This window comes from Podarcis filfolensis (genome assembly GCF_964270895.1).
Source record: "Podarcis filfolensis genome assembly, chromosome: 16".
Classification (NCBI taxonomy): domain Eukaryota; kingdom Metazoa; phylum Chordata; class Lepidosauria; order Squamata; family Lacertidae; genus Podarcis; species Podarcis filfolensis.
The window spans coordinates 23,481,786-23,509,363 of NC_139620.1; the positions used below are offsets into that span (position 1 = coordinate 23,481,786).

General features: G+C 49.6%; 2 protein-coding genes and 2 long non-coding RNA genes across 5 annotated transcripts in view; 2 read left to right on the forward strand and 2 right to left on the reverse strand.

Annotated features, from left to right (window-relative positions):
* Positions 1–42: 42 nt before the first annotated feature.
* CCDC157 (coiled-coil domain containing 157) lies at positions 43–13,431 on the forward strand. Of its 2 annotated transcripts, none has more exons than XM_083590076.1 (11): positions 43–211; positions 1,500–1,803; positions 2,892–3,063; positions 5,117–5,816; positions 7,817–7,894; positions 9,362–9,552; positions 10,433–10,609; positions 10,948–11,116; positions 11,766–11,905; positions 12,611–12,678; positions 12,766–13,431. In XM_083590076.1, exons 2-11 carry the CDS (start codon positions 1,556–1,558, stop codon positions 13,049–13,051), a joined length of 2,229 nt encoding a protein of 742 aa, XP_083446202.1. In that variant the 5' UTR covers positions 43–211; positions 1,500–1,555; the 3' UTR covers positions 13,052–13,431. The 2 variants fall into 2 exon arrangements, with proteins under 2 accessions (XP_083446202.1, XP_083446201.1); XM_083590075.1 differs by having other exon boundaries at positions 68–250.
* Positions 7,922–27,578, reverse strand: part of LOC310751491 — a 44,088-nt gene continuing 24,431 nt past the window's right edge. Inside the window, exon 2 of the long non-coding RNA XR_014542557.1 lies at positions 7,922–8,218. This is a non-coding gene — a long non-coding RNA (uncharacterized lncRNA). The remainder of the gene's footprint in view (positions 8,219–27,578) is intronic.
* On the reverse strand, positions 14,607–24,387 carry RNF215 (ring finger protein 215). Its single transcript, XM_083590418.1, has 10 exons — positions 23,768–24,387; positions 22,240–22,368; positions 20,421–20,492; positions 20,211–20,296; positions 19,591–19,645; positions 19,254–19,358; positions 17,810–17,926; positions 17,584–17,721; positions 16,348–16,450; positions 14,607–15,215 (listed from the first exon to the last, which is right to left on the reverse strand). Exons 1-10 carry the CDS (start codon positions 24,119–24,121, stop codon positions 15,193–15,195), a joined length of 1,182 nt encoding a protein of 393 aa, XP_083446544.1. The 5' UTR covers positions 24,122–24,387; the 3' UTR covers positions 14,607–15,192.
* Positions 25,374–27,356, forward strand: LOC310751477. The gene is made up of 2 exons (XR_014542540.1): positions 25,374–25,577; positions 27,039–27,356. It is a non-coding gene; the product is annotated as an uncharacterized lncRNA (long non-coding RNA).

Below are 27,578 nucleotides of genomic sequence, written 5' to 3' on the forward strand. Positions count from 1 at the left end.
CGCGAACCGAAAGTTTTATGAAACGCAGGTTTCTTATATCTCTATAGAGAAGGCAGGAGGGCGGGGCTTATCCGCTGAGTAGCAAAGAGGGCGGGGCTTATCCACGCAGTTGCAAAGGGGGCGCGCCTAAGAAGCTCTCGGGGTTGCCATGGCAGCGGAGGCTTGGGAAGAGCGGAAGAGCCTGGCTGCGGCGGCGGCGGCTGTTTGGCAGGTGGGTCTTGCCCACCTCGTCCCTCCTTTGGGCGGGAAGGTGAGGAAGTCTATTGGCAACAGGGATTCTCGCCAGCCTGGGCTACTCGTGGCTGCCTCTGCTAGCCAGCCTGGCACTACACCCCAGTCAGGACCCCGCTCCCATCAACCCTCCATAGTAGAGATCCACTCCACCCCACCCCCCGCAAAAGGGACCCTTTAAAGGCACTTCAGCAAGAGTGTGTCTGAGCATGTACAGAGTGTCTTGCTTCCTTCCTTTCACCTCCCATCCCCAGGGGTGCCGTTAACAACCCAAATAAATTATATTTAGCATTTATAGGAAATGCTAACCTAGTATGCAAGGTATACAAAGCACAAGGGGCACTGTGGTCTAAACCACTGAGCCTCTTGGGCTTGCCAATCGGAAGGTCGGTGGTTCGAATCCCCACGACGGAGCTAGCTCCCATTGCTCTGCCCCACCTTCTGCTTACCTAGCAATTTGAAAGCACACCAGTGCAAGTAGATAAATAGGTACTGCTGTGGCGGGAAGGTAAACGGCATTTCCGTGTGCTCTGGTTTCCGTCACAGTGTCCCGTTGTGCCAGAAGTGGTTTAGTCCTGCTGGCCACATGACCCAGAAAGCTGTCTGTGGGCAAATGCCGACTCCCTAGGCCTGAAAGCAAAATGAACGCCCCGACTCCTTCGTTGCCTTTGACTGGACTTAACCATCCAGGGGTCCTTTACCTTTAGTATGCACAATGTCCTGGGAGTTGGTTTCCTTGTGTGAAGCTTGCTTCCTAATAAAATGTGTGTTGGAGGATTGTATGCAGTAGCCTACCTGCCAAATGCTAGTTTTAAGAGGCTGTATCTTCAGGTTGCAGGACGTAGCACAAATTTAGCAAGCAGGGAGCAAATTAAGTTAATCATGCCTACTTTGCAAGGCAGTTTTTGAGACTGCCGACAAGACAATGTGTTTTGTACACTGCTTTAAAGTAACGGAGAAAAATAGTGTTTTGGGGGGAAATTTATGCTGCTGCAAACTCTAGTGGCTCACAATTTTTCTGGTTGTACAGTCTAGTGAAATCAGGGTTAGGGAGGAATGTGGCCTGGGGAATGTTTTGAGAGCTGGATAAGGGGTGGCAGAAAGGCTACATTCACACCTGAGGCCGCAGGTTCCCCATGCTTGTAATATGGTTGGGGCATGATTTGTAGGGAACTCAGGAAGGAAACTTAACCTTTCCCCTCTTGCAACTTTCTCCCTGCCTTGACTAGCCTGATGAAGGTAGGTGGTCTTGCTTGTGCCTTTCCCAGGAACATCTGCCCTAAGACCCGGTTGGTGGTTGGTGGAATGACACCAGCGTGGCAACATGGTGACCTTGCTGGTTAACCAAAACTACATGGAGTCTCTGCGGAAGGACATCACGGATCTGCAGGGAACCGTCCTCAGCGTCTTCACCCGAGCCGGGGCTGTTCGCTACCCGTCCTGGAAGTTTCCTGATAAGTTGTCCTGTGACCTGGACTTGGTTGCTTTGCTTGAGCACTACGACTTTGCACAGAATGACCCTGAGTTTACCCATCATTCCCATGTGGTTCTTCTGGAACTAGTGATTGACAGGTGAGGGTAGGTCCGGCGGTTCTGCAATGATTCCTTGTTGAGCCACTCTTAACTTGGAACGGAAGTAAACCCCAATGAATGCGCCAGGTTTTGAATTAGATTACTGCATCCATTATATATGTGGGAATGTTGTGGATACTAGGAGAGGATATATTGATTAAATATTATCCTTCCTAACTCATGCTTGTGAGTCACATATATATATATATATAGCTGAGCTCATTCCCCTTTACACAGCAGAAAGCTGGTTGGTAGATTCATTTGAATCTCTTTACTTAAGCAATCCAATCTGGCTTTGTTCAGATTAGAATATATTCCTGGTAAAACCCCTTTTATCTCTCCTAAAAAGAATAAAGACACAAGAAGCTTCTTTTAAAAGTAATAAGAAGTTTACTCACATTCAGTTCACAGTTGGATCCCTGAAGGCAGGCTTTAGCTTGCAGTTACAGATACAGTGTGGCTTCCATACTTGTAAGGATGGGCCTATGTGCTGCTGGCAGAGAGCCAGCAGTGCAGTCCAAGAGAAGAAAAGGCATCAAGAGAGGAAGGTAGCTGCCTGACTTACCTTTTGTGGGATCTCCAAGGGTCATGCCCACCTACCTGGTCACATGCAGGGGGAGGATGCTCCAGACCAGGTATAACAGGAAGTTCAACTGGCTGGATCAACGTCCCCATCTGTGTCCACTCTAGGCAAACAGGAAGTGTTGTACTTGACTGCTTATGTTATATCCCACAATATATGGGGTATTCTTTAAAGAAGAGGGGCTGTAGCTCAGTGGCAGAGCAGTGCCAGGTTCCATCCCTAGCACCTCCAGGTAGGGCTGGGAGAGACCGCTGTCTGAAAACCCTGGAGAGCTGCTGCCAGTCAGTGTAGACAGTACTGAGCTAGATGGACCAATGACAGCGTCCTACAATCCTGTCTGGAAACTTCAGCTGGCCCAGAACACATTGGAGGGTGTGGTGGTTGGTTTTGAGAACATTTTTTGGTCTGCTGCCAGTAGCTGCTTTGGGCTTCCTTTTGGAATGAAAATTGGGGTTCAAACACAAACTACAAAACTAAAGCAGGATGTCCTTTCTGTCCTCTGAAGGTTGCTGCTGCTGCTCCAAAGCTTCACCAGATACACGGAGAACCTTATCAGTGAACAAGCTGTGCCCCCATCCAGAACAACAGGACCATGCATGTCTATCGGGCTGGCTGTGAAGAAGTACTGGAACAGCATGCTGAAATTGGGATCCCTCTACCAGCAGCTGGCTTCTGAGGTAGGCTGCCCCAGTGGGTTGGTCTGCTTCTGCATGCACACTGACCAAACGTTCCTCTGGCCAGATAGGTGTGGTTTATCTCCCTTCTCCAAGCAGTGGGAAAGTACCAAGAATATTTCCATGCAAATCTGAAAGCACCAGTGAGGTCTGCTGCTGAAAGATCCCCAGGAGATGCAGGGCTGGCTGTACAGGTGCTTGAGGTTCCAATCCGATCTTCTTCTTTCTTCTTTGGCGATCACTTGTAGCCAAGTAAGATTGTCTTCCATAAACACTGAGTCTGTAAGTGACTGTGGAGGCCAATTCTGGATCCACACATCCTTCCACAGTGGGGACATTGGTTTCTGGGTGGGAGTTGACCACGGTGAGGGTTTGCCCAGTGTGCCTTCCTCTTAGCTCGTTTCTCCCTTTCGTCCTGAGTTCAAGCGTCTTCAAAGTCCAAGACACCTTTGGTAAAGGCTGTTTTCCAATTGGAGCACTCGCAGGCCAGTGTTTCCCAGTTGTCGGTGTTTATACAACATATTTTTAGATTTGCCTTGAGAGAGTCTTTAAACCTCTTTTGTTGACTGCCAGCATTACGGTTTCCATTTTAAAGTTTGGAATAAAGTAGTTTCTTTGAAAGACAATAATCAGGCATCACCAGTCCAATGAAGTTGATGTTGAAGAATCATTGCTTCAACACTGGTGAGCTTTGATTCTTCCAGTATACTAGCATTAGTTCGCCTGTCTTCCCATGTGATGTGTATAATTTTTTGTAGACACCGTTGATGGAATCTTTCAAGGAGTAGGAGATGGCGATACCCACCTGTCAACATAAATCATGCACTTAGGCTGTAGTTTCAGGCTGCCAAAATCATTGACAGGGAGGGTTTGATGTTTCACAGGCTGCAGGTTTGCCGTTTACAGCAAGGATGGGGAATGTGTGGCTCTCTGGATGTTTCTGGACTACAGCTCCCATTATCCCCAGTAGCCTTGCTGGCTGGGGCTGATGGGAGCTGGACTTCCATCGACATCTGGAAGGTCACAGGGCCCCATCCATGCCTTGTTGCGTTGATCACACTACAGCACCATAAAGCATTGCAGGTATCCAAACAGGCAGGCAAGATACAAATGATCTTCCATCATAAGCTCAGTGCTGGAAAAGCTCCTTGAGCACTTCTACGGGTGGAAAAGTGGAGTCAACCATTTCTGCTATCAGCACAGGACAAGCTGCCATCATTTGAATCCTTGGGAAGAGTTAAGAGTCACAGTCCCAAGGGCATGTGGTAATGACTGCCAACATGGATGGCTTTAAAAGAGGCTTTGACCAATTTATGGTGGATCATCAGGCTGTCGGTAGCTGCTAGCCACAATGGCTATGCTCTCCCTCCAGTGTCTGAGTCAGTACGCCTCTGAATGTCAGTTGCCAGGAATTGCAAGTAGGGAGGGGGCTCTTCCACATGCATCCTGCATTCATGCTTCACATTGGGGCATCTAGTTGGCCATGGATGCCAAACAAGATCTAGCAAGTCTCCTTTTACGTTCTTATATTTCTTATGTTCTTAGTATCAAACTATGTCTGATCACGGGACACGGGTGGCGCTGTGGTCTAAACCACAGAGCCTAGGACTTGCTGATCAGAAGGTCGGCAGTTCGAATCCCCGTGATGGGGTGAACTCCCGTTGCTCGGTCCCTGCTCCTGCCAACCTAGCAGTTCGAAAGCACGTCAAAGTGCAAGTAGATAAATAGGTACTGCTCCAGCGGGAAGGTAAACGGCGTTTCTTTGTGCTGCTCTGGTTCGCCAGAAGCGACTTAGTCATGCTGGCCACATGACCCGGAAGCTGTACGCCGGCTCCCTTGGCCGATAAAGCGAGATGAGCGCCACAACCCCAGAGTCATCCGTGACTGGACCTTACTGGTCAGGGGTACCTTTAGCTTTAGCTTTACCTTTACCTTTATGTCTGATCACAGCACATGCCCAAATTTCCTTCCCCCCCCCCCAAACCTCTCATGTGATCCTCCCAAAATAAAATAAAAACCTGGAAAGTTAATGCCACCCTTTCTCTTTTATACCTAGAAAAAACACAGCAGAGAGGATGCTGTTGGCACAAATGCTTCCTTCCAGGAGGTGAAAGCTGAGAACGAGTCTATAAAAATCTGCTTCTCGGAGTCAGATGTGACTTTGCCCAGCTTCCGGTCCTCCCCTTTGACCTCATCGGCCAGCAGCAGGCTGCTGGACGGTTGCCCCACCACCTCCTCAGAGGCACCGCCAGCCCAGGGGGCCGCCAAGCCCACCTGCAGCACCCACTGTCAGACCATCGAGTCATCCCTGGTGCCTTGCGACGCGTGCGAGAGGGCGCAGCTCAGCCTCCGGGAAGTGGGCAGCGCCATCATCGGCATCTGCAACAGCCAGAACCTCCCGTCGTCTCTGAGCAGGTTCCTGGAGATGGTGGAGGAGACCCTGGGCCGCAAACCACTCACGGCTGTGGACATCAGCTACTGGGCGTCCGAGCAAAGCAAGGACCTCTCCCGGATCAACAAGCACCTCCGGAAGCTGATGGAACTCATCAACCCTCTGAAGGGGGAGCTGGAAGAGTCTGAGAAGGAGAAGGGTGAGCTCAAGAGGCAGCTGGAGACTTTTGACAGCCGCCTTCAGAAGGAAAGAGAGGAGCAGGAGCAGAAGAGGACGGAGGCAGAGCAGGCGTTTGAAAGAAGGAATACGGAGAACCTGCAGATGATGGCCACCCTGAGGATGGGCAAGGAGGACCTCCAGAAAAGTGAGTATCCTTTCCCCTCTCTTTCTTTCAGCCAGCTCACATCCACACCATGTATTTAAAGCAAGTTTGTACCATTTTCATAGCCATGGCTTCTCCCAGGGAATCCCTGGGAGCCAATGTGGTGTAGCGGTTAAGAGCGGTGGACTCGTAATCTGGTGAACTGGGTTCGATTCCCTCCTCCTCCACCTGCAGCTGCTGGGTGACCTTGGGCTAGTCACAATTCTCTGAAGTCTCTCAGCCCCACTCACCTCACAGAATGTTTGTTGTGGGGGAGGAAGGGAAAGGAGATTGTTAGCTGCTTTGAGACTCCTTAAAGGTAAAGGTACCCCTGACCATTAGGTCCAGTCGCAGACGACTCTGTGATTGCGCGCTCATCTCTATAGGCCGAGGGAGCCGGCATTTGTCCGCAGACAGCTTCCGGGTCATGTGGCCAGCATGACTGAGTCGCTTCTGGCGAAACCAGAGCAGTGCACGGAAACGCCATTTACCTTCCCGCCGGAGCGGTACCTATTTATCTACTTGCACTTGCTTTCGAACTGCTAGGTTGGCAGGAGCAGGGTCTGAGCAACAGGAGCTCACCCCATCGCAGGGATTCAAACCGCCAACCTTCTGATCGGCAAGCCCTAGGCTCTGTGGTTTAGCCCTAGGCCCTGAGACTCCTTAGGGTAGTGATAAAGCGGGATATCAAATCCAAACTCCTCCTCCTCCTCCCTCTCAGAAGTGAAATTCCAGGTCACAGAGACTAGCTGGATGCTGAAGAGTGGTGGGAGGCAGCAGCTGGGGAATCCCCAAGGGAACCCCCAGGGGATTGGAGTAGGGTGAGTGGTCAGATGGAGAAGAGGGAGCAGACGGGGCGTGTGTGTCAAAAACCAAAGAGGCAACAGGGTTTAGTGAGCAGGGAGTCTGTGGCAGAGAGAAGTCCAGCATCAGAGGCAGAAGCAGAAGCTGGAGAGGAGCGGGACAAAAATTCTAGCACTTCTCACTTGTGTCGTACCTCGGCTCCCGAATGCCTTGGGATTCAAATGTTCTGGCTCCTGAACAATCGAAAACCAGAAGTGAGTGTTCTAGTTTCCAAACATTTTTTTGGAAGCCAAATGTCCGGCGTGGCTTCCGCTATTGTTTGTGGTGCACCTGCAAAATCAGAAACCAATCGGAAGCTGTTCCTTGCTTTCCGAATATTTCGAAAGTTGAACGGACTTCCAGAATGGATTCGGTTCAACTTTCGAGGTAGAACTGTATAGTTAGTCCTATCTTGAAACCTGTCCTGTGGATGTTTTTTGGACTCCAAGTGTAAGGGAGCGCGACTGGTTCGGTTGAGTCGCACTGAGTGTGGAGCTTTGGGAGTGCCACAAATATATTGTAGACAGAAAAGTGCAAGGCGGGGTGTGTGTGTGTGCTAAATGTTGGCATTGCACAGGGCACCGCTGAAATTTGAGACCCCAAGGACTGTGACTGTCAACAGCTACAGCCATCACAGCCAGTTGTCCGGGAAGATGGGAATCATAGAATCATGATGGCAGGGACCCTGTGGATCATTGCGTCCAACCCCCTGCAAATACAGGAATGTGCAGCTATCCCTTATGGGGATTGAACCTGCAATTTAGGTGTGCAACAGCATCCGGAGGGCAACAGGTTGCCCATTCTCCATTCCGATACCTGCCAGGCTATGGCTGTGCATACGTATCTTTAGAGCACATGGCTTCCCCCAAAGAATCCTGGGAACTATAGTTTACCCCTCAGAGAGCTACACTCCTTCAACAAACTATAGTTCCCAGGACTCTCTGAGGGGAACCATGTCCTTTAGATGCATGGTATGGATGTGACCCCAGTCTGTCCCAAACCTTTGATTCCGAAGGGCTCCTGCATTTCCGTCTCAGCAACGGGCTGTCAGTGCGGACACACCGAGCTACATGGATCGATGGGTCTGGCTCAGCATAAGGCAGCTTCCTGTCTTCCTCTACGGTCCATGCTGACCGATGACATTGTTTGACTACTTCCAGAAGCCGCTGCCTTGGAGCAGAACATTTCCACCTTGAAAGAGAAGCTCCAACGGCAGGAAGACACCATCCAAGGGCTGGGTAAGAGGAACACCAGGCAGCACTTCATACAGGCCATTCTCAAGATTCAGAACATTTAATGTAATTTATTTCACAAAATACACTGCTTGACTGTAAAAACAAACAAACCGGTATCTTGTTGCAGACCCGCTAACTGTCCCAAATAATAGACCAGTGTCATTTTCTCTGTACTGCAGATGGGGGAAACAGGATCATAGAGGTATAGAACAGTAGAGTTAAAAGGGGTCCCAAGGGCAATCTATTCCATGCCCCTGCAATGTAAGAATCACAGTTAAATAAAGCTGGGCAGATGGCCAAAGAGATGTCAAAGAGATAAACAACTACCTAACATTAATGTATTTTTAATCTTTGTTGGAAGCCGCCCAGAGTGGTTGGGGAAACCCAGCCAGATGGGCGGGGTACAAATAATAAATTATTATTATTATTATGGCCATCAAACCTTGTTAAAAATGTCCTGTGAATGAGAGGCTGCCACCTTCCAAGGGAGTCTGTTCCACTGTCCTTTTGCCATAGAGAAGTTCTTCCGAATGTTTCGTCGTGGTTCAGATTCTACCCTCTGGAGCAACAGAAAACAAGCTTCCTTCCTCTTCCACGTGGAGGCTGAGAGAGGGTGGCCAGCCCCCCCTCAGCCTCAGGTGAATACTTGAAGGAGCGCCTCCGCCTCCGTCGTTCAGCCCCAACTCTGAGATCTAGCATTGAGGGCCTTCTGGCAGTTCCCTCCCTGCGAGAAGGGAGGCTACAGAGAACCAGGCAGAGGGCATTCTTGGTAGTGGCACCCACCCTGTGGAACGCCCTCCCGTTAAACATCAAGCAACTATACAATCTTTTGAAGGCATCCGAAGGCAGCCCTGTATAGGGAAGTTTTTTTATGTTTTGTGTTTTCTTTTGTTTCTGTGTATGCTGCAAGTTGCCCAGAGTGGCTAGGGCAACCCAGTCAGATGTGAGGGGTACAATTAATATTATTATTTTTTGCCAAAGTGGTCTATAGTGGGGAGCCTTTTTCAGTTTGCTGAAAGAATGAATGGAAATGCTACGGCGCTTATTTCCAAGTAACTGTGTCGGATTGTGGCCACCGCTTTTTGCCATTTAACTTTGAATGTACAGCCGTACCTTGGTTCTCAAATGCTTTGGTACTCGAACGTTTTGGCTCCCAAACGGCGCAAACCCAGAAAGTGAGTGTTCTGGTTTGCAAACGTTTTTTGGAAGCCGAAACCCCAACACGATTTCCACAGCTTCCGACTGAGTGCAGGAAGCTCCTGCAGCCAATCGGAAGCTGCGCCTTGGTTTTTGAACCATTTCAGGAGTCGAACGGACTCCCGGAATGGATTAAGTTCAAGAGCTAAGGTACCACTGTATTTAAGAGCCAGCCTCTGGGACCAGTCTGACTCTTGCTTCCTTGCCTGAAATCTGAAATTGCAAACCACTAGTGTGCGACATGCTGCTCTTGAGCTATTGTGCATTCCCCAGAGCGAGCGAAGCGCGAGCTGTTGCAGGAGTTAAGGGAGACGAAGGTGTGCAAAGCAGAGGTGGACAAGCTGAAGGACCAGCTTGGGGTCCTCACGAGCCAACTGGAGAGTACCAAGCAGCAGCTGAACGGGGCCATCACTGAGCTGGAGAAGGAGAAGGCCAAAGCTGAGAGTGTGCTCCGGCACAAAGAGGTGTGGCTGGGGGCATCAGGGTGGGCAACCTATTCTTGATGCTGTTATTTATTTCATTTATCTCCCACCTTTTCCTATAAGGAGCTCAAGGTGGCTTGCATACTAGTTCTCCTCCCCACAACCAACCTACAAAGTAGATAGGACTGGCCCAAGGTCACCCAGTGAGCTTCATGGCCAAGTGGAGGTGTGAAACCTGGTCTCCCAGGTCCTAGTCCAACACTCTAACCAATACACCACCCTGACTCTAACTCCCAGCAGCCCCATGGCGGAGGAGGCGGGTTGGATCTCATTCCCCATTGCAGCGCATAGGAATCTTCTTAGAATTACAGAATCATAGAGCTGGAAGGGAAGTTCAGGGTTTCCCACACTTGGGCCTCCAGCTGTTTTTTTGTACTACCATTCCCATCATCCTTGCCCACTGGTCCTCCTAGCTAGGGATGATGGGAGTTGTAGTCCAAAAACAGCTGGAGACCCAACTTTGGGAAACACTGATCTAGTCCAACCCCCTGCAGTGCAGGAATCCTTTGACCAAGGTGGTGCCCAACCCACAACCCTGAGATGAAGTCTCATGCTCTACCAGTGGAGCTATCCCAGAGTGAAATCACTGGTCCATCTAGCTCAGTGCTGTCTGCACTGACTGGCAGCGGCTCTCCATGGTTTCACGCAGGGAATCTTTCCCAGGCCTACTTGGGGGTTGAACCTGGGACCTTCTGCAGGTGAAGCAGATGCTCTACTGCTGAGCATTGCAGAATGCCTTTAACCTGTCACCCCCCACCGTTTACAACCCGCCCCTTCAACGTGACCAATCGGCCAATCATTGGCTTTCCACCTTGCATCTGTTGAGTCCAAACTAACAAGATCTCTCCCTCTCGTGCTGAAGTCCCTGCAGACCAAGCAAATGACTCTGATGAAGCAGCTGGATAATTTGGACCAGGAGTGTGAGCAGCTGAAGACCAGCCTGGCTGACAGGGAGGAGGACCAGTACATCTTGAAGGAGAGGCTGAAGGAGATGCAGGAGGAGAAGTGGGAAATCCAGCACCAGCTGGCAGCCCAGCAGGTCTGTAGGAAGTGGGCAGGGTAGGGATGCCTGGCATGGGCTCCTCTGGTGAGATCCAGGCCGTGTCTCCCCAGCGCAGGACAAATTGCACAGAGAAGGATGAGAATTCTCATCAAACTGCGGCAAAAAATTTTCTAGCCATTTTGCCGTGTTAAACTTCTATACGCCATAATCTATGCCAGCTTTTGCCAAGCCGGTGGCCTCCGGCTGTTTTGGACTACAACTCCCATCAGCTGTGCTCCTGACAGCCCCAGCATCCTATGGCTGTGTTGGCTGGGGCTGATGGGAGTCGTAGTCCAAAGAAAAGTGAGCATCCTTTCCCATCTGTCTCGCTGCAGAAGCAGACAGAGCGAGCGCAGAAGGAAAAGCTGAGCCTGGAGCAGCTTGTGTCTGAGCTGCAGACAACCGTCTCTGAGCTGAAAGAGCTGATTGAGGAACTGAAGGACAGGGAGAGGCTGCTGGTCCTCTTCCCAGACCTTCACATCCCTGTTGAGGCACAGTATGAAGGTAAGGAGGCCAAGGGAAGGGAGGTCCCCTGTGCCAGGGGGAGGAGCTAATAGGAGGAAGGGGAGGGGCTTGGAAGTTGCACCTAAGGACATCATCAGAGTGTGGGTGCTGGATCTGGCCAAAGGGGACCTATCTGGTCCCAACATCCTGATTTCGCAGAGCCCAACCAGATGCCCTCAAGGGAACCCTGCAAGAAGGACATGAGCATCTCTCCCTATCTGTGATTCCCAGTCACTGGCATTCAGAGGCAGACCACAGCTGTCATGGCTGATATCTCTCACCATTAGGTAACGTCTCCTATCATTTAGCAAAAACTGTTTCCCTAAACAAGCGCAGAAGCAAATAACAGGCTCAGTGGCAGAAGGTCCCAGGTTCGGTTTCCAGAAGTCTCCTGCCTGAAACCCTGGAGAGCTGCTGCCGGCCTGAGTAGGCAATATTGAGCAAGATGGGGCAACTCACTATGAGGAACCTTCCTGTGTCCAGATGTGCTCCTGTTGCAGGCCGAGGCCTCCTTAGTAATCTGAAAGGGCTAGTTTAGGGAAGAGAAAGTGGTTGCTGAGTTGAGGGTCTGGCCTTGACCCACCCCCCACCCCCGTTTCAATGCTGTGAGCCCGTGATGCCTAGTCTGCCCTCGCTGGCTCTGTCACAGGCACTGGGGACGTCATGGAGGACATGGGCAAGCAGCTGCAGGCCAACAACATTCGTATCAGCATCCTGGAGGAAGAGAACTCGCGCCTCCGAACTGCAGTGGCCAAAATGAGAGAGGCAGCGCAGCAGGAAGGGCCTAAGGTAGCACCAAAATGGGAAGAGCCATGGCGACGGGCACAAATTGGGGGGCTGGTTGTATATAAATTGCTTTACAGTGGTATCTCGGGTTACAGACACTTCAGGTTACAGACTCCGCTAACCCAGAAATAGTACCTCGGGTTAAGAACTTTGCTTGAGGATGAGAACAGAAATTGTTCAGCGGCAGCGGGAGGCCCCATTAGCTAAAGTGGTGCTTCAGGTTAAGAACAGTTTCAGGTTAAGAATGGACCTCCAGAATGGACCTCCAGAGGTAAAGGTAAAGGGACCCCTGACCATTGGGTCCAGTCGTGGCCGATTCTGGGTTGCGGCGCTTATCTCGCTTTACTGGCCAAGAGAGCCGGCGTACAGCTTCCGGGTCAAGTGGCCAGCATGACTAAGCCACTTCTGGCGAACCAGAGAAGCACACGGAAACGCCGTTTACCTTCCTGCCGGAGCGGTACCTATTATCTGCTTGCACTTTGATGTGCTTTCGAACTGCTAGGTTAGCAGGAGCAAGGACTGAGCAACGGGAGCTCACCCCGTCGTGGGGATTCGAATGGCCAACCTTCTGATTGGCAAGTCCTAGGCTCTGTGGTTTAACCCACAGCGCCACCCGTGTCCCAATTAACCAGAGGTACCACTGTATAAATAAGTAAAACAGAGGTGTCACCTATACCTGAATTTAATATGGAACTCCCCTCGCTGCAGCTTGTTCCTCCAACCCAGCTGTGGAATCTGTCCTCTCCCCAAGACAGCGGGATGCACATGCCAACCAGGTGAGCGTTCTGGTTTGAAGCATCCTCCGACCATGAACAAAGAAAGGCCCTTCCTCAGCCCCCTCTTTGCTTCCGTTCCTTCTGCAGGCATCCCGCACATACGAGTGCCCAGGGAGCAGCGCTGAGGCCTCCTGCCAGCCCCAAGAGCCCAGGGAGCCCGACCCCACATAGATCTAAGAGCACCCGCAATGCCTCAAAGAATGGCTCCCCCTTCCGAGGCCAGCAGTCAAAGCCGTCTGCAGGAGAGGCCGCCCGGAAAGCGGCGTTCATCTTCGCCTCTGAGGAACAAGCCATCCGTGCCCACGCCCGGGGGAAAGGGAAAAGCAGGACCCCAGGCCACTCGGCCCGTTGCAACAGGAAACACCAGAAATAACAATAAAAAGGCCCTGCAGAGCAAGTTCAGAAGGTTGCCAACATTTCCAAAGCAAAGCGGGGAGTGGGGGGGGGGTTTGGTGGCGAAGGGAGACCAAATGGCTGGACCTCTCCCTGGCCGCAAATAATCACCGGTGCAATGCTGTTCCTGTGCTCAGGTGGTCATGCACCTTTGCAATGGTGACTCCTCCAGGTGACCCTCACCAAAGTCTTTATCGGTAATTGATGAGTTCACTAAGGCAAGGATGCAGGAACCATCTTTCTGAGTCTTTTGCCCTGCTCTGAGTTGCCAGGTGTAGTAACCTCCCTGCAAAAAAACCAAACAAACCCACAGTAGCGTGGGGAATTTGGCTTCCATTTTAAAAAATCAACCTCCCTCCCCCCAAAAAATCAATTACAGTTTGTAAATGACAGAGAGGCGAGAAAGAGAGGATATTAGCTTCTTTCCCCTGAAATCCAGTCCATTGTGGTAGGACGGTCACCTGAGCACAGAACTGGCATTCTTTGGCAGGGTGAGGAAGGTTCTCCAAGTGTGACTGGACCAAAAGCAGACTGGGAAGGTGGGAGTAAGAACCTCAACAATATGCATGTCACAACTGTGATGGCCAGGAGGGGCTGCGGCCAGGGGAACTTCTCCCTAGTTAAAGGAATTTGTGTGTTTAGCTCTCCCGCATCTTCCAACAGGAAATGTAGTGGTGGAGGGGATCCTCAGAGGGGAAGTGACCCAGTCAAGGATCCCCTGCAGAAAAGAAGCAGATCACTGTAACGCAGATGTCCAATTTTTCTTAGCTCCTTTTCTGACCTCGGGGGTAAAGTCAGATGCTCTTCGTCTTAACTTGGGTGGAAAAGGCCAAGAACTCTTTCCTGCTAAAGGCTGCGTGTGGATTCTAGACAAGAACACACAGCAAAAAAGCAGAGTAAACGGAGTTCAACATTTGGAGAATCTCAATGTTGTTTTTAAAAGCATGTTTCTAAACCTGTTTGCTGCAAGTACAGGCCTCCTAAGCCCTTCTGCCTTCCAGCTGCATCGACTGCCTCCAGCTCCCCCTTGAGTGAGGCTTCCTAGAATTATTTTACAGTATTTCTGAACCTTATAACTCGTGCTTCACAAGAACAAAGTAGCTTCTATCAGTTGTGGACATAATTAAAATAATACCATGTGCAATAAAATTATGACATCAATCAATCGGTATGAGACAACTAAACCTGGGGGGTTCATGCAGGGGGATCATATTCTAAAAAGTGTTTTAAAAAAACAACAACCACCCCAAACAGAATCTCAACTTATTTGAAGCCCTGGGATGTGCTCAGGACTGTCCTCTGTCCCATCAAGGGATCCCTGCTGTCTCCTCCTCCCATTGACAGAGGCCCCTGCAAGGCAACTGGGGGGCAGACTGCCCCACCTGTAGCCCTTCCATTGCCAAGGGGAATGTTCTAGGCAGGGGAAAAGACGGGGTTGCAATGGAATGCTGCTGAGTCAAGCGTCATAGAATCATAGAGTTGGAAGAGACCACAAGGGCCATCGAGTCCAACCCCCTGCCAAGCAAGAAACACCATCTTGTTGCTTAGATTTTTTTTCCTTCTTTTTATTAGTACAGGTGGCTCTTTACACGCCCCAGCAGCGCCTCGAGTGCTGCAACGCTCTCCGGAGAGGGCTCTACGGCCCCTCCATAACCCCCTGCAGTCTTGCCCAGCCCCATCTCTCTAATAAGTTAGTATAAATAAAGCAAGCATTTCAAATTCCCCACCCTCCCCAACCCTAAGCAAGCAAAGCCTCCTCCCATCAGGAACAGTGCAAGCTGGGAAGGGGGGGGGGGACTTGCAAGGTGGCAAAACAAGGTACAAGCAGAGTTTCAAAAAAACCTCAGCACACACATACACCCTCCTCCCCGGGTTCATACTGCACAGATGCTCCACCAATGGTGCAATTGATTTAGCCCAGCACAGAAAAGGCCAGAGAACAAACACATTATTATTTTTACACACACACACGCTTCCCATCTCAAAGGAGCCCCAAGTTCCAAGAGAGTCATTTCCTCCATGTCCCGAGCAGCTGCCACGGCGTCCAAACGCTCTGGGGGAAAATTGCTCTCTCCCTTGAAATACAAGCAGATTGATCCGTAAAGGCGGGCAATCGTCGTGCTAACTGTCTTGACAGCAGTTTCCTAGGCAGGGAAGGAAACAAAAGAGAAGGGGGTATTTTACTAGAAAGGCAGAGATCCCCCAGGCCATGAGGCCTGTTGGTGAGACAGCGCTCCGGCCGCTATTGCGAAGTTGTGGTCCTTGTGGTGTCGGGTGTTGTGACCACTGGGGTCATGTTGGCTGGGAGTAAAGAGTCGCAGCATCTCAAGGGCTGCAAGTTCCCCAACTTGCTCTAAGGGCCACTGGGTTGGGGGAGGTGAGAAGGGGAGGTGCAACATGGATCCCAGGAGGGGAAGTGGATGAACGGCTGGCATGGCTAGTGGAAAACAAAATAGAAGAAGAGTGCCTCTGAGAAAGAACAAAACTCCCCGAACGGAGAATTTGCTTGCTTGAATGCTGTTCTTTTTAAAAAGACTCAAGAGCAAAAGGCCTGAGCCTTCAGAGAGAAAGCTGTTTTTAAGAAAGAAAGAAAAACAGACAGACAGACAGACCAATACCAAGGCATAGTGCGTATGCTTCCTCCATCCCAGAAAGGAGGCCACTTCCCACTTTTATGGGACACACACTTAAGAAATGAGGAAGTAAGAGCAAACATCATTATGGCTTTCCATCCTCCTGTTCCGGCGGCTGAATGGGAAGATGAAATTCTGGGCTTGGTAGGTAGGGCAGAGTGGGGCTCCCACCTCGGCAACTAGATCACCAAAGCCAATTCTAGGTTGCTCTTCTAGCTGCAGTAATCTCTGGCCATTGTGAACTCACAGGAGAGCATGAACTGAAAATACAAACTGTGGGCTGACATTTGGGGCTCAACCCAAGTTGTGATGCTGGGAATGTAAAGCAATAATAAAGACTGCCTCTGAGGATATGCAGAGTGCCTTTCCCTTGCCGCCAAGTATGTCAGCCTCCATGCAGCCAGGATTAGAGGATGTGACTTCCAGGCAAGACTCAAGGCGGTGCAATTCTCTGCTGCCCGTCAACGCCAAGGTGGGGCACTGGAAAGGGAGAGGGCAGCCAACTAGGTCTATATATGGTGTTTCAGCTCCCAAGTTTGTTTGAGCTTCCCAGCCCCACGTCTGCAGAAGTGGCTGGTGAAAAGCAGAAGTGGGAAGATCTGGGCAGCAGCTGATCCCGTGGTGGGTGGGGAAAGGGGCTTACCTAAAATATTGTGTTTGCAGAGGGGGCAGGTCTGCTGCAAGAGGAGCCACGGATCCACACAGTCCCGGTGAAACTCATGCAGGCATGGCAGCACCCGGAGACACTGTTGGGGAGATTGAGACAGTTTCAAGAGCTGCATGGCCCACTTTGAAGAGCTCAACCCATAGAGGCTGCGGGGCAGGGAAGAAGGAAAGAGCCTCACCCCCCAAAAAACCACTGGCTCCCACTTGGAAAAAGGGAAAGATCACCATATGGGGAAACTGCAATGTAATGCACATTAAGCAGGGCCCATTACCCGATTAAAGAAATCTTAAGTTAGTCAATTGTGTGTGCTTGTTGACTACTCTAAGGGAAGAGCTGTAACTCAGTAAGAGAGCACAAACTTTGAATGCAGAAGGTCTGGGTTCACTTCCCAGCAAACCCGATTTAAGTGGTCAGGTAGTCTTTGACAACTTAATGCTCTCTGTCTCTTTCAAATTTGCTCAGGGCTAGAGGGGGGTGGAAGAGCCTTTATCGGGCAGCACCCTTCTTTTGCTGTTACATTAAGCAGGCACTGAGTTCTAGAAAGCACCTAGAAGGCTTGCGGAAGGCTTGCGGCCTGAAGGTTTTATAAATGCATCCCTGAAAACTCAGGTATCTCGGGTACCTGATTGAGGACAGACCACTTTTTTATTCACACAGCGCATAGCTGAACTATGGAACTTGCTCCTACAAGAGGGAGCGATGGCCATCAAGCTGAATGGCCTTAAAAGGGGTTTAGACAATTTCATGGAGGATCAAAGGCTACTAGCTACGATGGCTATCTTCTGCTGTTGTGCTCAGGTCCTGCTTGCAGGCTTGCCACAGACATCTGGTTGACATATGTGAGAAAAGAATCTGGGATCAGACTGTTATTTGGCTTGATCCAGCAGGACCCTTCCAGTGTTCTTGTGTTCATTTTTAGTGGCTAAAATAACCTTTTAATCTATTAATCTACGTGGCGGTGAAGTCTGTGAAAGGTTGCAGCCGCAATATTAAGACACACAAGTTGGGAGGTGGTGATGTGTGAGAGTTTGCGCATGCAGGGCTGTGGCTGCGCATCCACCGCGTCTGACTAGTTACACCATAGACTTCCAACTCCACTCATGGCTTCTAGATACAGACTTTAAAAACACAGAGGATGCAGAATCCCTCCCACAGAAACCCTGCTGCATCCTGCGAGGCACTGAGATGCGTCGGCCTTTCGGCAAGCGCTACCTGGTTCTTGTGGAACCGGTCCAAGCAGATGGCGCAGCTGTCGATCTCGTGAGCCCAGCTCCGGGGCAGCTTCCCGGGGTGGTAGCGCCGAGTCTTCAGCGCCGAGAGCCTCTGCACGATGTGCTGCTTGAGATCGAGCTGCAGGAGGAAAGCCGGGGTGAGCATCAGCCTGAAACCCCGATGGGAGCTTTCTGCCAAGGGTGAGCAGGGCAGAGAGCAAGCTCACCTCGGAGTCCTGGTCGAGCCGGCTGTGCCGAGACTGTCGCTGTGCCTGCATGATCACGCCTGTGCACAGGATCAAGGCAATGAGCAAGATGGCGTTCCACAGCTGTTGGAGATACTTCTGCAAGGAGGGGACACACACACACACCACATAAGAAGTATGGCCGCATCACATACTACGGTTCTAGGTCAGGAGAGAAAGGAAGTAGCCCAAGATGGCATCAGACAGTTGTCTATTACAAGGTGGACTGACCCCGGCACCAGGTCTACCAATGCAATTTATACAGCTCAAGATGTTTTCCATGGGCATCTGGTTGACAACAGTGAGGACAGGACGTTGGATTAAATTGGGCCATTGGCCTGATTCCAGGAGGCTCTTCTTACATTCTTATAGCGATGGTGCAGAGGGGTGCATCATTTTCATTTTAAGAGGGGGGGGCACCAGAACCGCCACTAAATACGAGGGCATTTCTTAACAGCACAGCAAGAAAAACTCCACCCGTTGATAGCCGTGCAATGCGCTTCCGGGTACTGGAATACTGTTGGGATACTGCAGTTCCCTGGAAGACAGCCAGGTGAGGTGCTGATGGGACTCCCAAGCACTATAAAATGCCTGCGATTTATGCAAACACATGGCACGTTGAAATGCAGATTTGAACATTTCCCAGTCAACGTACCCCAGAACTTGTCCTACGAAGGGAGATCTTTAATCTAGAATTTTAGCCCTTCTGCTGAACTATAGCGTTCCTAGAGATCTTTTGAGGAGAGCCACAATACTGAAACTGGTTTCATATCAGAGTAACATCAGTGGTGTGCATCTGCAAAGCCTATGAGATGTTAAATGAGCTAGTATTATTTTAACTTGAATGGACAGTCTGTGTGTGTGCTGCCAACCACCTATAACAGCTTGCTCCTCCATTGATTGATTGATTGATTTTAGCAAGATTTAATAGCATCTCATTTTTACAATTTTTGCTTTTAGCAAGGAAAAAACCCTGAAAATGCACTTGGTCCATGTTTGCAAAGCGCCAGTTTAAAAAAGAGAGAGGAAAGCATGCAACAGCTGATGCAAGAACAGATCTTACATACTTCCTATATGAGTTGGGGTGGGAAGACACTAATGGAATACAAGATTTGCTCTCACTATCCTCTTGGAAACCATTTTTCCCAGGAGAGTCCGAGCTGAATGCAAGTACTTTTTAAAGACACACCTACAGCCCTACCCCATCTCTGTGTCACAAAATGAAATTCCTGCACCTCATTTTGTGCAGTACTTTTGCCATTGGCGTATAACAAATTAATCTTAATTATAGTAGACGACTGCTGCTTTCATTTCCTGGGCAGGGAGGCCCTTCACAGAGCAGTTGGCCCAATTCGTCTATGGTGCAGGGATCAATATGGTTTTAACAAGAATACCCATCCCCTTCGATCCAGCAAGGGGTACCAACCTGGACTCTCGAGCTGTTCTCTCCTGTGCAGATGACTCCTTGCCACTCTCCATAGAGACCGCCCCGGGACAGGCCACAGGTTGACCACAAAGTCAAGGTCACTCCCTTATAAAGAAGAAACACATACAGAGAGAAAGTTTTCAGGCTGAAGTCCAATAATGGAAACAGACAAAGGGGAGGCACGCAACAGGCAAGAGGATAGATAGCAAATATTTAACCCATTGGATGACCCACCCACACATCTTGTTCCCCTGCTGAACAATGAGGGAATTGGGGGTTTAAATATATACTGTGCCAACTGGAAGATAAGCTCCCATTTCCCTTGAGGATTACATACCACGTTTTCCAGTAGCACCGCTTGGTATGTTATCTTTGCTGTTGCCCGAAGACCTCTGCAGGCAAAAATTAAGAAGAAAATTAATAATTGTCAGATCAGGGGTCGCCAATGCAGCCCCTGCAGGGACCAGTATGTCTGCCAGGACCTCAAAGGGTGCCCACAAAAGGTCTCCGTACAAATACCCTGGAAAATCCTCAATGCATAAGAGACACCAACCCCTTCCTTCTGTTCAGAACAGAGGAAAGGTGCAAAGAGCTTCTCTCTGTGAGAGAGCACTGTGGGGATGATGGGGTTGCCTTTCCCCAAAGATGCCGGCCTGGCTCCATCCCTAATCATTTTGCATTGCCAGGCCAAGACAGGTGCTTTCTAGGAAGCTGGCTTCTGCTTTCTCTGCTGCTGTGATTGGACGGGTGGGAGGAAGGATAATGGCACCTAATGATGTCATTTCCTGCTTCATCTCTTAATTTAGCAACATTCTCCATTGCTTTTAAATTGCTCTCATCAGCTGCTCCAGATCCTTCAAGAAAGTAAAACAAGCCAACGTTGACCTGCCTGCCCGAGCCAGCAATGGGAACCTCATGTAGGATCTCCTGCCCTCCCCAAAACCCAACCAGTCTCACCGTAGCAATGCTCCGAGGAGCTTGGTAACGTTTTCTGAAGTCTGGACAACAATCACAGGCTTGGAGAGGACCTGGGAGACATCCAGCTGCAGCGGGGAAGAGGAAAGCGAGAGGTTAAAGAGGCAGCTGGGAGGGCTGGTGGCTCCTTCAGGCCAACTGAGGTCCAGCCTCCAGCCAGAAGGACAAAGGAGAGGGAGGGGTGCTGCTCACCTCACGGATGGCGTTCTGATTCAGTGCAAGGATGAGCAAAGCCGAGGCCCCCAAGACAAGGGCGCGCTTCATCTGCAGAGGGAGAAACCGCAGAGCTACAGCAAGCTAGTTTTTATATACCGTATTGGCCTGAATATAAACCACACTTTTTTTTCCAAATTCCAACCATGAAAAGGTAAAGCGCGGCTTCAATTCGTAACCTTACAAAAACTGGCTTTTTTACGCTATCGCTGCTGAAATAGACACATGGTATAACGGAACGGGTGTGAGTGCCTGCGGAATTTTAAGGGAGTGGCTTAGATTCGGGTATTGTCTTTTTCTTTTCTTCCCCCTGCCCTTGAATTTTAACAGTGTGGCTTATATTCGGGTGCGGCTTATATTCAGGCTAATACGGTACTTTACTCAACCCAGGCAAGCAAGAAGCATGATCAGAGCTCAAGGGCAAATTCCAGCTTGGCAAAAGCACTTCTGGAGGGTGTGACATGGGGCCAGTGAGGGGTGTGGCCTTGTGAAGTCCTGAGGGCCAGTCGGAGAGACCCGGAGGGCCACATTTGGCCCCCCAGGCCTGAGGTTCCTCACCCGTGCCTTATACCGATAGTCTCTTGCCACCTTTGCAATGCACAAGAAAATGTATCTCAAAACACAAGAACGTTTAAAACTCCAGCAATCTGAGAAGCACTCAATTCTGGGGGACACATCAGAGGAATGTATTATGTAACACCTCACTACTGACAGGGTCGCCATACAGTGGTACCTCAGGTTACATACGCTTCAGGTTACATACGCTTCAGGTTACAGACTCCGCTAACCCAGAAATAGTGCTTCAGGTTAAGAACTTTGCTTCAGGATGAGAACAGAAATTGTGCTCCAGCGACGCAGCGGCAGCAGGAGGCCCCATTAGCTAAAGTGGTGCTTCAGGTTAAGAACAGTTTCAGGTTAAGAATGGACCTCCGGAACGAATTAAGTACTTAACCCGAGGTACCACTGTAGTTAAATGTTCAACGCCGACCCTGTCTTGAGAAACAGCAACTTTCCCTCACTCAAATAAGAATGTAAGAAGAGCCTGTTGGATAAAGCCAATTGCCCATCTAGACCAGCATCCTATTCCCACAGTGGCCAACCAGATGCCTCTTCAAGAAGCCCGCAAGCAGGACCTGAGCACAAGAGAATTGTCCCCTCCTGTGGTTTCCAGAAAATGGTATTCGAACTATAGCATGCCTATCACGCTTGGTAGCCACTGATAGCTTTCTCCTCCATGAATTTGCTGAACCCTCTTTACTATGCGCTACGTAAAAAGCACTTGCTCTCTTTCACCTGTACTGAATTTTCCAAGATGGGACTACAACTCCCTTCATCCCTAGCTATCAGGACCTGTGGTCAGGGATGATGGGAATTGTAGTCCAAAAGCAGCTGGAAGACCCAAGTTTGGGAAACCATGCTCTAAACCAGGCAAGGTGAAGCTTGGCCCTCCTCCAGCTGTTTTGGGACTACAATTCCCACCATCCCTGACCACTGGTCCTGTTAGCTAGGGATGATGGGAGTTGTAGTCCCAAAACAGCTGGAGGGCCAAGTTTGGCCATGCCTGCTCTAAACCAAGCTAAAATAGCATGCAGAAGGTCCCAGGTTCAATCCCCAGCATTTCTAAGTAGTGCTGGGAATGTCTCCCCTGTTTGAAATCCAGGAGGGCTGCGGCCTGTCAGTGTGAACCATAATGAGCTGGACTGACCAATGGTCATCTGATTCTGTATATGCAGCATCCTAGGAACCTACCCCAAAAGAAGGTTGGGTCACCGAACAGGAGGAAAAATAGGAGATTCACCTTGTTGACCACAGCAGTGGTAAAGGACTCTTCCTTGCTGCCTCGTGGGAGATCCGCCTGCTCCTCGCCCACTGGGACGACACCAATCCAACTGTCATCATCCTTCAGCTTGGGGTCGGTGTCCCCCACCTAGAGAAAGAGGTGGGCACTCAAAGTTAGGGTCTGTAGCCACCCGTGGTCATGAGCAGCTTGCCAACACTCCCAAGGAGAAAGGGATATGACTGGCCGCTCTCTCCACCGCTTAGAGGGTCTTCACTTAATTGATGGGGAAGGGGAATCCCCAGCGAGGCAGCAGCTGTTTGGTTTTTGGTGGGAGGGACCAGGGGGTCCACAGTAGATATTGGAGGGTTATCACTTAACTGAGGGGGGGGATAGAGGGTTCCTCTGGGGCAGGAGAAACCCCTTACTGACAGGGAGTGCAGACTCCAGCGGGCCTAGCTGCAGGGAAGGCGATGGCATTTGATGGACAAGTTGCAGAAGACAACCTCCAAGGGGGTTCCAGCAGATATTGGAGGATCACCATCACCACTCAACTGAGCGAGTGGAAGGCAAAGAGGGGTCCACCCTGACCTTTGACACCTGAGATGGGAGCTTGACGGCCCACCCTATTCCTGTGGCTTGTTTTAGCCGTTTTCAATATTGGATTTTAAATTAGGGTAGCCTGCCCCGGGGGTCCTGATGCTGAAGGGCGAGTTGCTGTCGTTATTCTTATATTACTATTATTCCTATTTACATGGAGCAGATTCCTACCTAATCATGGGGTCTGTTGGGGGGACGGGACAGTATTTGTTGCTGCTATTATCATTATTACTATTATTTAACAGGAGCCGGTTCCTACCTAGCCCTTTAGTTGGGGGTGGGGGGGGAAGAGGCAGTTGTTTTTGTTCCTGTTGAGCAGGTTCCTACCCAGTCATTTTATGGGGGGGGGTCGAAAAGGGTATTTGCTGCTGCTGCTGCTGCTGTTGTTAACAGGGAGCCTGTTTCTACCTAGTCCTTTTGTTGGGGGGTGGGAGAAGAGACAATGGTTGTTATTACTATTATTATTATTATTATTATTATTATTATTATTATTATTATTACTGCTACTAATATCTGCAGGGTGCAGGTTCCTACCCAGCCATGGGAAAGCGAAAGAGAATGGTATTTGTTACTGTTATTGTTTTTTATTACTGTATTATTATTTACAGAGAGCCTGTTTCTACCTAACCCTTTTGTTGTGGGGCAGTGGGGGGAAGAGAGAGAGAGAGAGAGACAGACAATGGTTATAATTATAATTATTTGCAGAGAGCAGCAGGTTCTTACCCAGCCATTTTACTGAGGGGGAAGGAAAGGGGATGGTATTCTGTTGCTGTTATTATTCTTATTCCTATTCTTTACAGGGAGTGGAGGGGTTGGCAAGAGCCCTGAGGGTGGAAGGGGGGGATCCCCAAACAGATCTGGGGAGGGGAGGGGGGTTCATTGAGAAGGGCGACGGGGGGGGGAGTGGGTCGCCCCACTGCGAGAGGGTCGTCGGGGGGCCGCCGCTCACCAGGACGAGGCTGCCCCGGATGGCTTCCTCCTCCGCCGCCTCCTCCTCGCCCTCTTCCTGAGGCCGCTTCTCCCCGCGCTCCGGCTCCGGCTCCGGCTCCAGGCCGGGCCTGCCCAGCAGCGCGCCCTGCAGAGTGTAGCTGCTGCCGCCGGGGCCGCTTCCCTCGGCCTGCGCCGGCTGCTCTTCGGGCGCCGGCGGAGAAGGAGGAGGCGGCAAGAGCAGCACCTCCACCTGCGCCTGCCCCGCCGCCGCCGCCACCAGGAGGCCGCCCAGGTGGCTCAGCAGGCATGAGAGCAGCACCGGCGCCCGGCCGGCCGAGCCCGAAGCCGCCGCCGCCGCCGCCGCCGCCATCATCGCGTCGTCGAGCAGCAGGCCCGCCTCTCCTGCCCTTCTTCGCCCTGGAGCGGAGAAGGAGGAGGAAGAGGAGGAGGAATCCGCCTCCCTCGCGGAAGCAACGGCCCGAGAAGGGGAGCCCAGGCCGGGCACAACGAGCAAAGTCTGCCCGGGAGCCAGACGGGTTGCAGAAACTTCCGGCAGCCAAAGGAAAGGTCTACTCGGGAGTAAGCCCGGTGTAGAGCTCAGCCGGGCTTGTGTTCTCAAGCAAAGAGGGCGCGCGGGATGGCAGCGCAAAACGGTGCGCAAGCCCCCCTCCCCACTCCCAAGTTGGCTTTGAGTAGGACGGGAAGCTGGAAAATGGGGCAGATCTTGGTGGTGCCTTACTCGGAAGTAAGCCCCGTCGAGGTCGGCGGGGAAAGGATCATGCGCGCGATCTGGGCGCAGCAGCAGCGGCAGCAACCCTTTTCCTGTGTTGCTCAGAAAGTGAAGCCGTGCGCGCTTGCAAGGCGACTTGCTTACTGTCAGGTGAAGTGCTGGGAGCTGCCTATATAAACTATAACTATAAAACTATAAAACAAGCACGCACAAAAAGAGATCACAGCTGAAAAGGCTGGCAGCATTCAGATCATTTCAGCAGTGTAAACAAGTTTTGATGGATGCAATAATGGAAGGCTGAATGGTATAGCTTTTGTAAAGTATGCAAGGATTTATATGATGTGTAAAATGAGCCATGGAAAGAGAAGGATGGAGATCTTAAGGATGTCAAATGAATATTTGAAATTATAAAAAAGAAATTTAATAAAAATTAGAGAGAGAGAGAGAGAGAGAGAGAGAGATAAAAGGATGATAAAGAATATAAAGGAGGACTGGGAAATGTTTGCTGAATATTTTCAGAACCAGTATAAACAAGTGAATAACCTAGCAGGTCTTGAGTAAATCCAGCAGAATAGAAGTTAATGGGGTTTATAACCGATGAAGAAATCTGAATATTTCTTCAGTATGAAGAATTTGGAATATGCCGTTTAATAGAAAAATAAAAGGAACTGGGAATGGGTAGAAGGGAAGTCACCGGGTAGTTAGTTGTATGTCGAGATTGATATGAAAGTTGTACAACTGGTGGGGGAGGAAGAGGGTGTGGGATATGTTTCTTTGTTTTTCTTTTCTGTCTCTGTATTAAAAATGCAAATAAATAAATAAATAGAAGGTTTGATATTAAAAAAAAACAAACAGCACAATCCTATTGTATACTCAGAAGTAAGCCTCAGCTTGATTTTGTGTTACCTGGCTCTGATTTTAATTGTGATTGTTGTTTTTTAATTTGTATTACTTTTATTTGCTTTAGAAACCGATCTGGGACCTTTTGTTAGGGTAAAGAGCATTTTTCTCATAGATTAAAAGCAATAGGGATTGCATCCTAGCTCAACAAACTGGCTAGGGAGGAGGCCCCATGGCCTGCAGTGAAACTTAATTTTGAGTGAGTAGGACTCACTAGGTCAAACGAGGTTTATTTTTATTTGTGATGTATATTTCTCCGGCTTTAGGATAGATAGACACCAGCAGGTGCTGATGATCTTTCAATATTTGGTTGTTCTCGAAATTTGCCTCAGAAGCTCAGTGATATATATTAAAGGCCCCCTCCTTTCTCCCATATATTTCCATTCCACCAAAAGCAATCAATCAATTGTTCCAATTGACACAATCTCCCTACTGTATTAATTCAACTGTATCAATATTATATCATCTAAAATGCTCTGAATGACAGAGTTGGAGAGAGTCTAGCTAGGTTGAACTACCCTGAATCAAGAAGGATAAATACCACCAACATGGTGCCCATATGACCAGATGGCCATTCTCCTCCTGAAATTAGGCTTCAGAGAAGCATGCTATTGTACCACTGCTTGGTTGCGGTGTGTGTGCTGTGCCCCCAACAGTTTCTCCAGTTTGCAAATGTGCTCATGGGCCCAAAAAACCAAGTAATTAAAGCCAGGCTGTCGAGCTTCTGGGCACCACAGTTCAAGAAGGACACTGACAAACTGGAACGTGTCCAGAGGAGGGCAACCAAAATGGTCAAAGGCCTGGAAACGATGCCTTATGAGGAACGGCTAAGGGAGCTGGGCATGTTTAGCCTGGAGAAGAGGAGGTTAAGGGGTGATATGATAGCCATGTTCAAATATATAAAAGGATGTCACATAGAGGAGGGAGAAAGGTTGTTTTCTGCTGCTCCAGAGAAGCGGACATGGAGCAATGGATCCAAACTACAAGAAAGAAGATTCCACCTAAACATTAGGAAGAACTTCCTGACAGTAAGAGCTGTTCGACAGTGGAATTTGCTGCCAAGGAGTGTGGTGGAGTCTCCTTCTTTGGAGGTCTTTAAGCAGAGGCTTGACAACCATATGTCAGGAGTGCTCTGATGGTGTTTCCTGCTTGGCAGGGGGTTGGACTCGATGGCCCTTGTGGTCTCTTCCAACTCTATGATTCTATGAACATAGAAACTTAATAAGATTCTTAACCGGATGGGGCTCCCTGCTATGGATCTGTTGTGGAATATATAACATTATATCCCAGCTCCATCACTGAGATCATCTGGAGAAGCATCATTGACCATTCCCATCATTGACACTGAGGGCCAGTGCCGAGGGCCTTCTGGCAGTTCCCTCACTGTGAGAAGCAAAGTTACAGGGAACCAGGCAGAGGGCCTTCTTGGTAGTGGCGCCTGCCCTGTGGAACAACCATCAGATGTCAAAGGAATAAACAAGTTTATGATGTTTAGAAGACATCTGAAGGCAGCCCTGTTTAAGGAAGTTTTTTTAATGACTGATGTTTTAATGTATTTTTAATCAACTGTTGGAAGCCACCCAGAGTGGCTGGGGAAACCCAGCCAGATAGACGGGGTATAAGTTGTTGTTGGTGTTATCTTACTATTATTATTCCCCAGGTTGGTGAGGCCTATCTGACAACAGCAAGAACATCATTTAGGGTCATTGTCCCAGGCCTGTAGAATCTTCTGCCAATAGAGATTCAGCCGGTGTCTTCTGATTTGACTTTTAAATATCTGCTGCCATGCTTCTGCAAGCAATTAAGGATACAGTACATCTTTCTGCAGCAGTTAGCTGGTTTATGTTTCTGACTTTTTAATATGGTTTATTGTATGGCTTTTATGAACTATTGTTGCAAACCGCTCTGGTATTTTTAAAAATGAACGACAAGTATATAAATATTTTATCAATAAATAAAACATTTGGGTTTGGTTAAAGGTATTATGTATTACGTACGTGGATCTTAAGGAATTGCAGTGAATTTCAGAAGAAACTTCTTAATGCACCGCCATGGCTTGGAGCTGAAAATAATGTCAAATTGTCCATTAAGCTGAATAATTGTTTTAGATTCAATTATCGTCACTTATTATTTATACTTGTTTATTGTTTGCAAAATGCCTCAAAGTGACTTACAGAGCATTAAAACAGAAAACTTCTCA

What these genes read in the sequence shown, in the direction of transcription:
- CCDC157 (XM_083590076.1), top strand. Translation starts at nt 1,556, where the DNA reads ATGGTGACCTTGCTGGTTAACCAAAACTACATGGAGTCTCTGCGGAAG. An exon ending in AGACACCATCCAAGGGCTGG is followed by an intron (nt 7,895 to 9,361) that starts GTAAGAGGAACA and finishes TGCATTCCCCAG; the next exon opens with AGCGAGCGAAGCGCGAGCTG. An exon ending in GGGATGCACATGCCAACCAG is followed by an intron (nt 12,679 to 12,765) that starts GTGAGCGTTCTG and finishes TTCCTTCTGCAG; the next exon opens with GCATCCCGCACATACGAGTG.
- RNF215 (XM_083590418.1), bottom strand. Translation starts at nt 24,121, where the DNA reads ATGATGGCGGCGGCGGCGGCGGCGGCGGCTTCGGGCTCGGCCGGCCGG. An exon ending in TCCGGGGCAGCCTCGTCCTG is followed by an intron (nt 22,369 to 23,767) that starts GTGAGCGGCGGC and finishes CTCTTTCTCTAG; the next exon opens with GTGGGGGACACCGACCCCAA. An exon ending in CCACTGCTGTGGTCAACAAG is followed by an intron (nt 20,493 to 22,239) that starts GTGAATCTCCTA and finishes CTCCCTCTGCAG; the next exon opens with ATGAAGCGCGCCCTTGTCTT.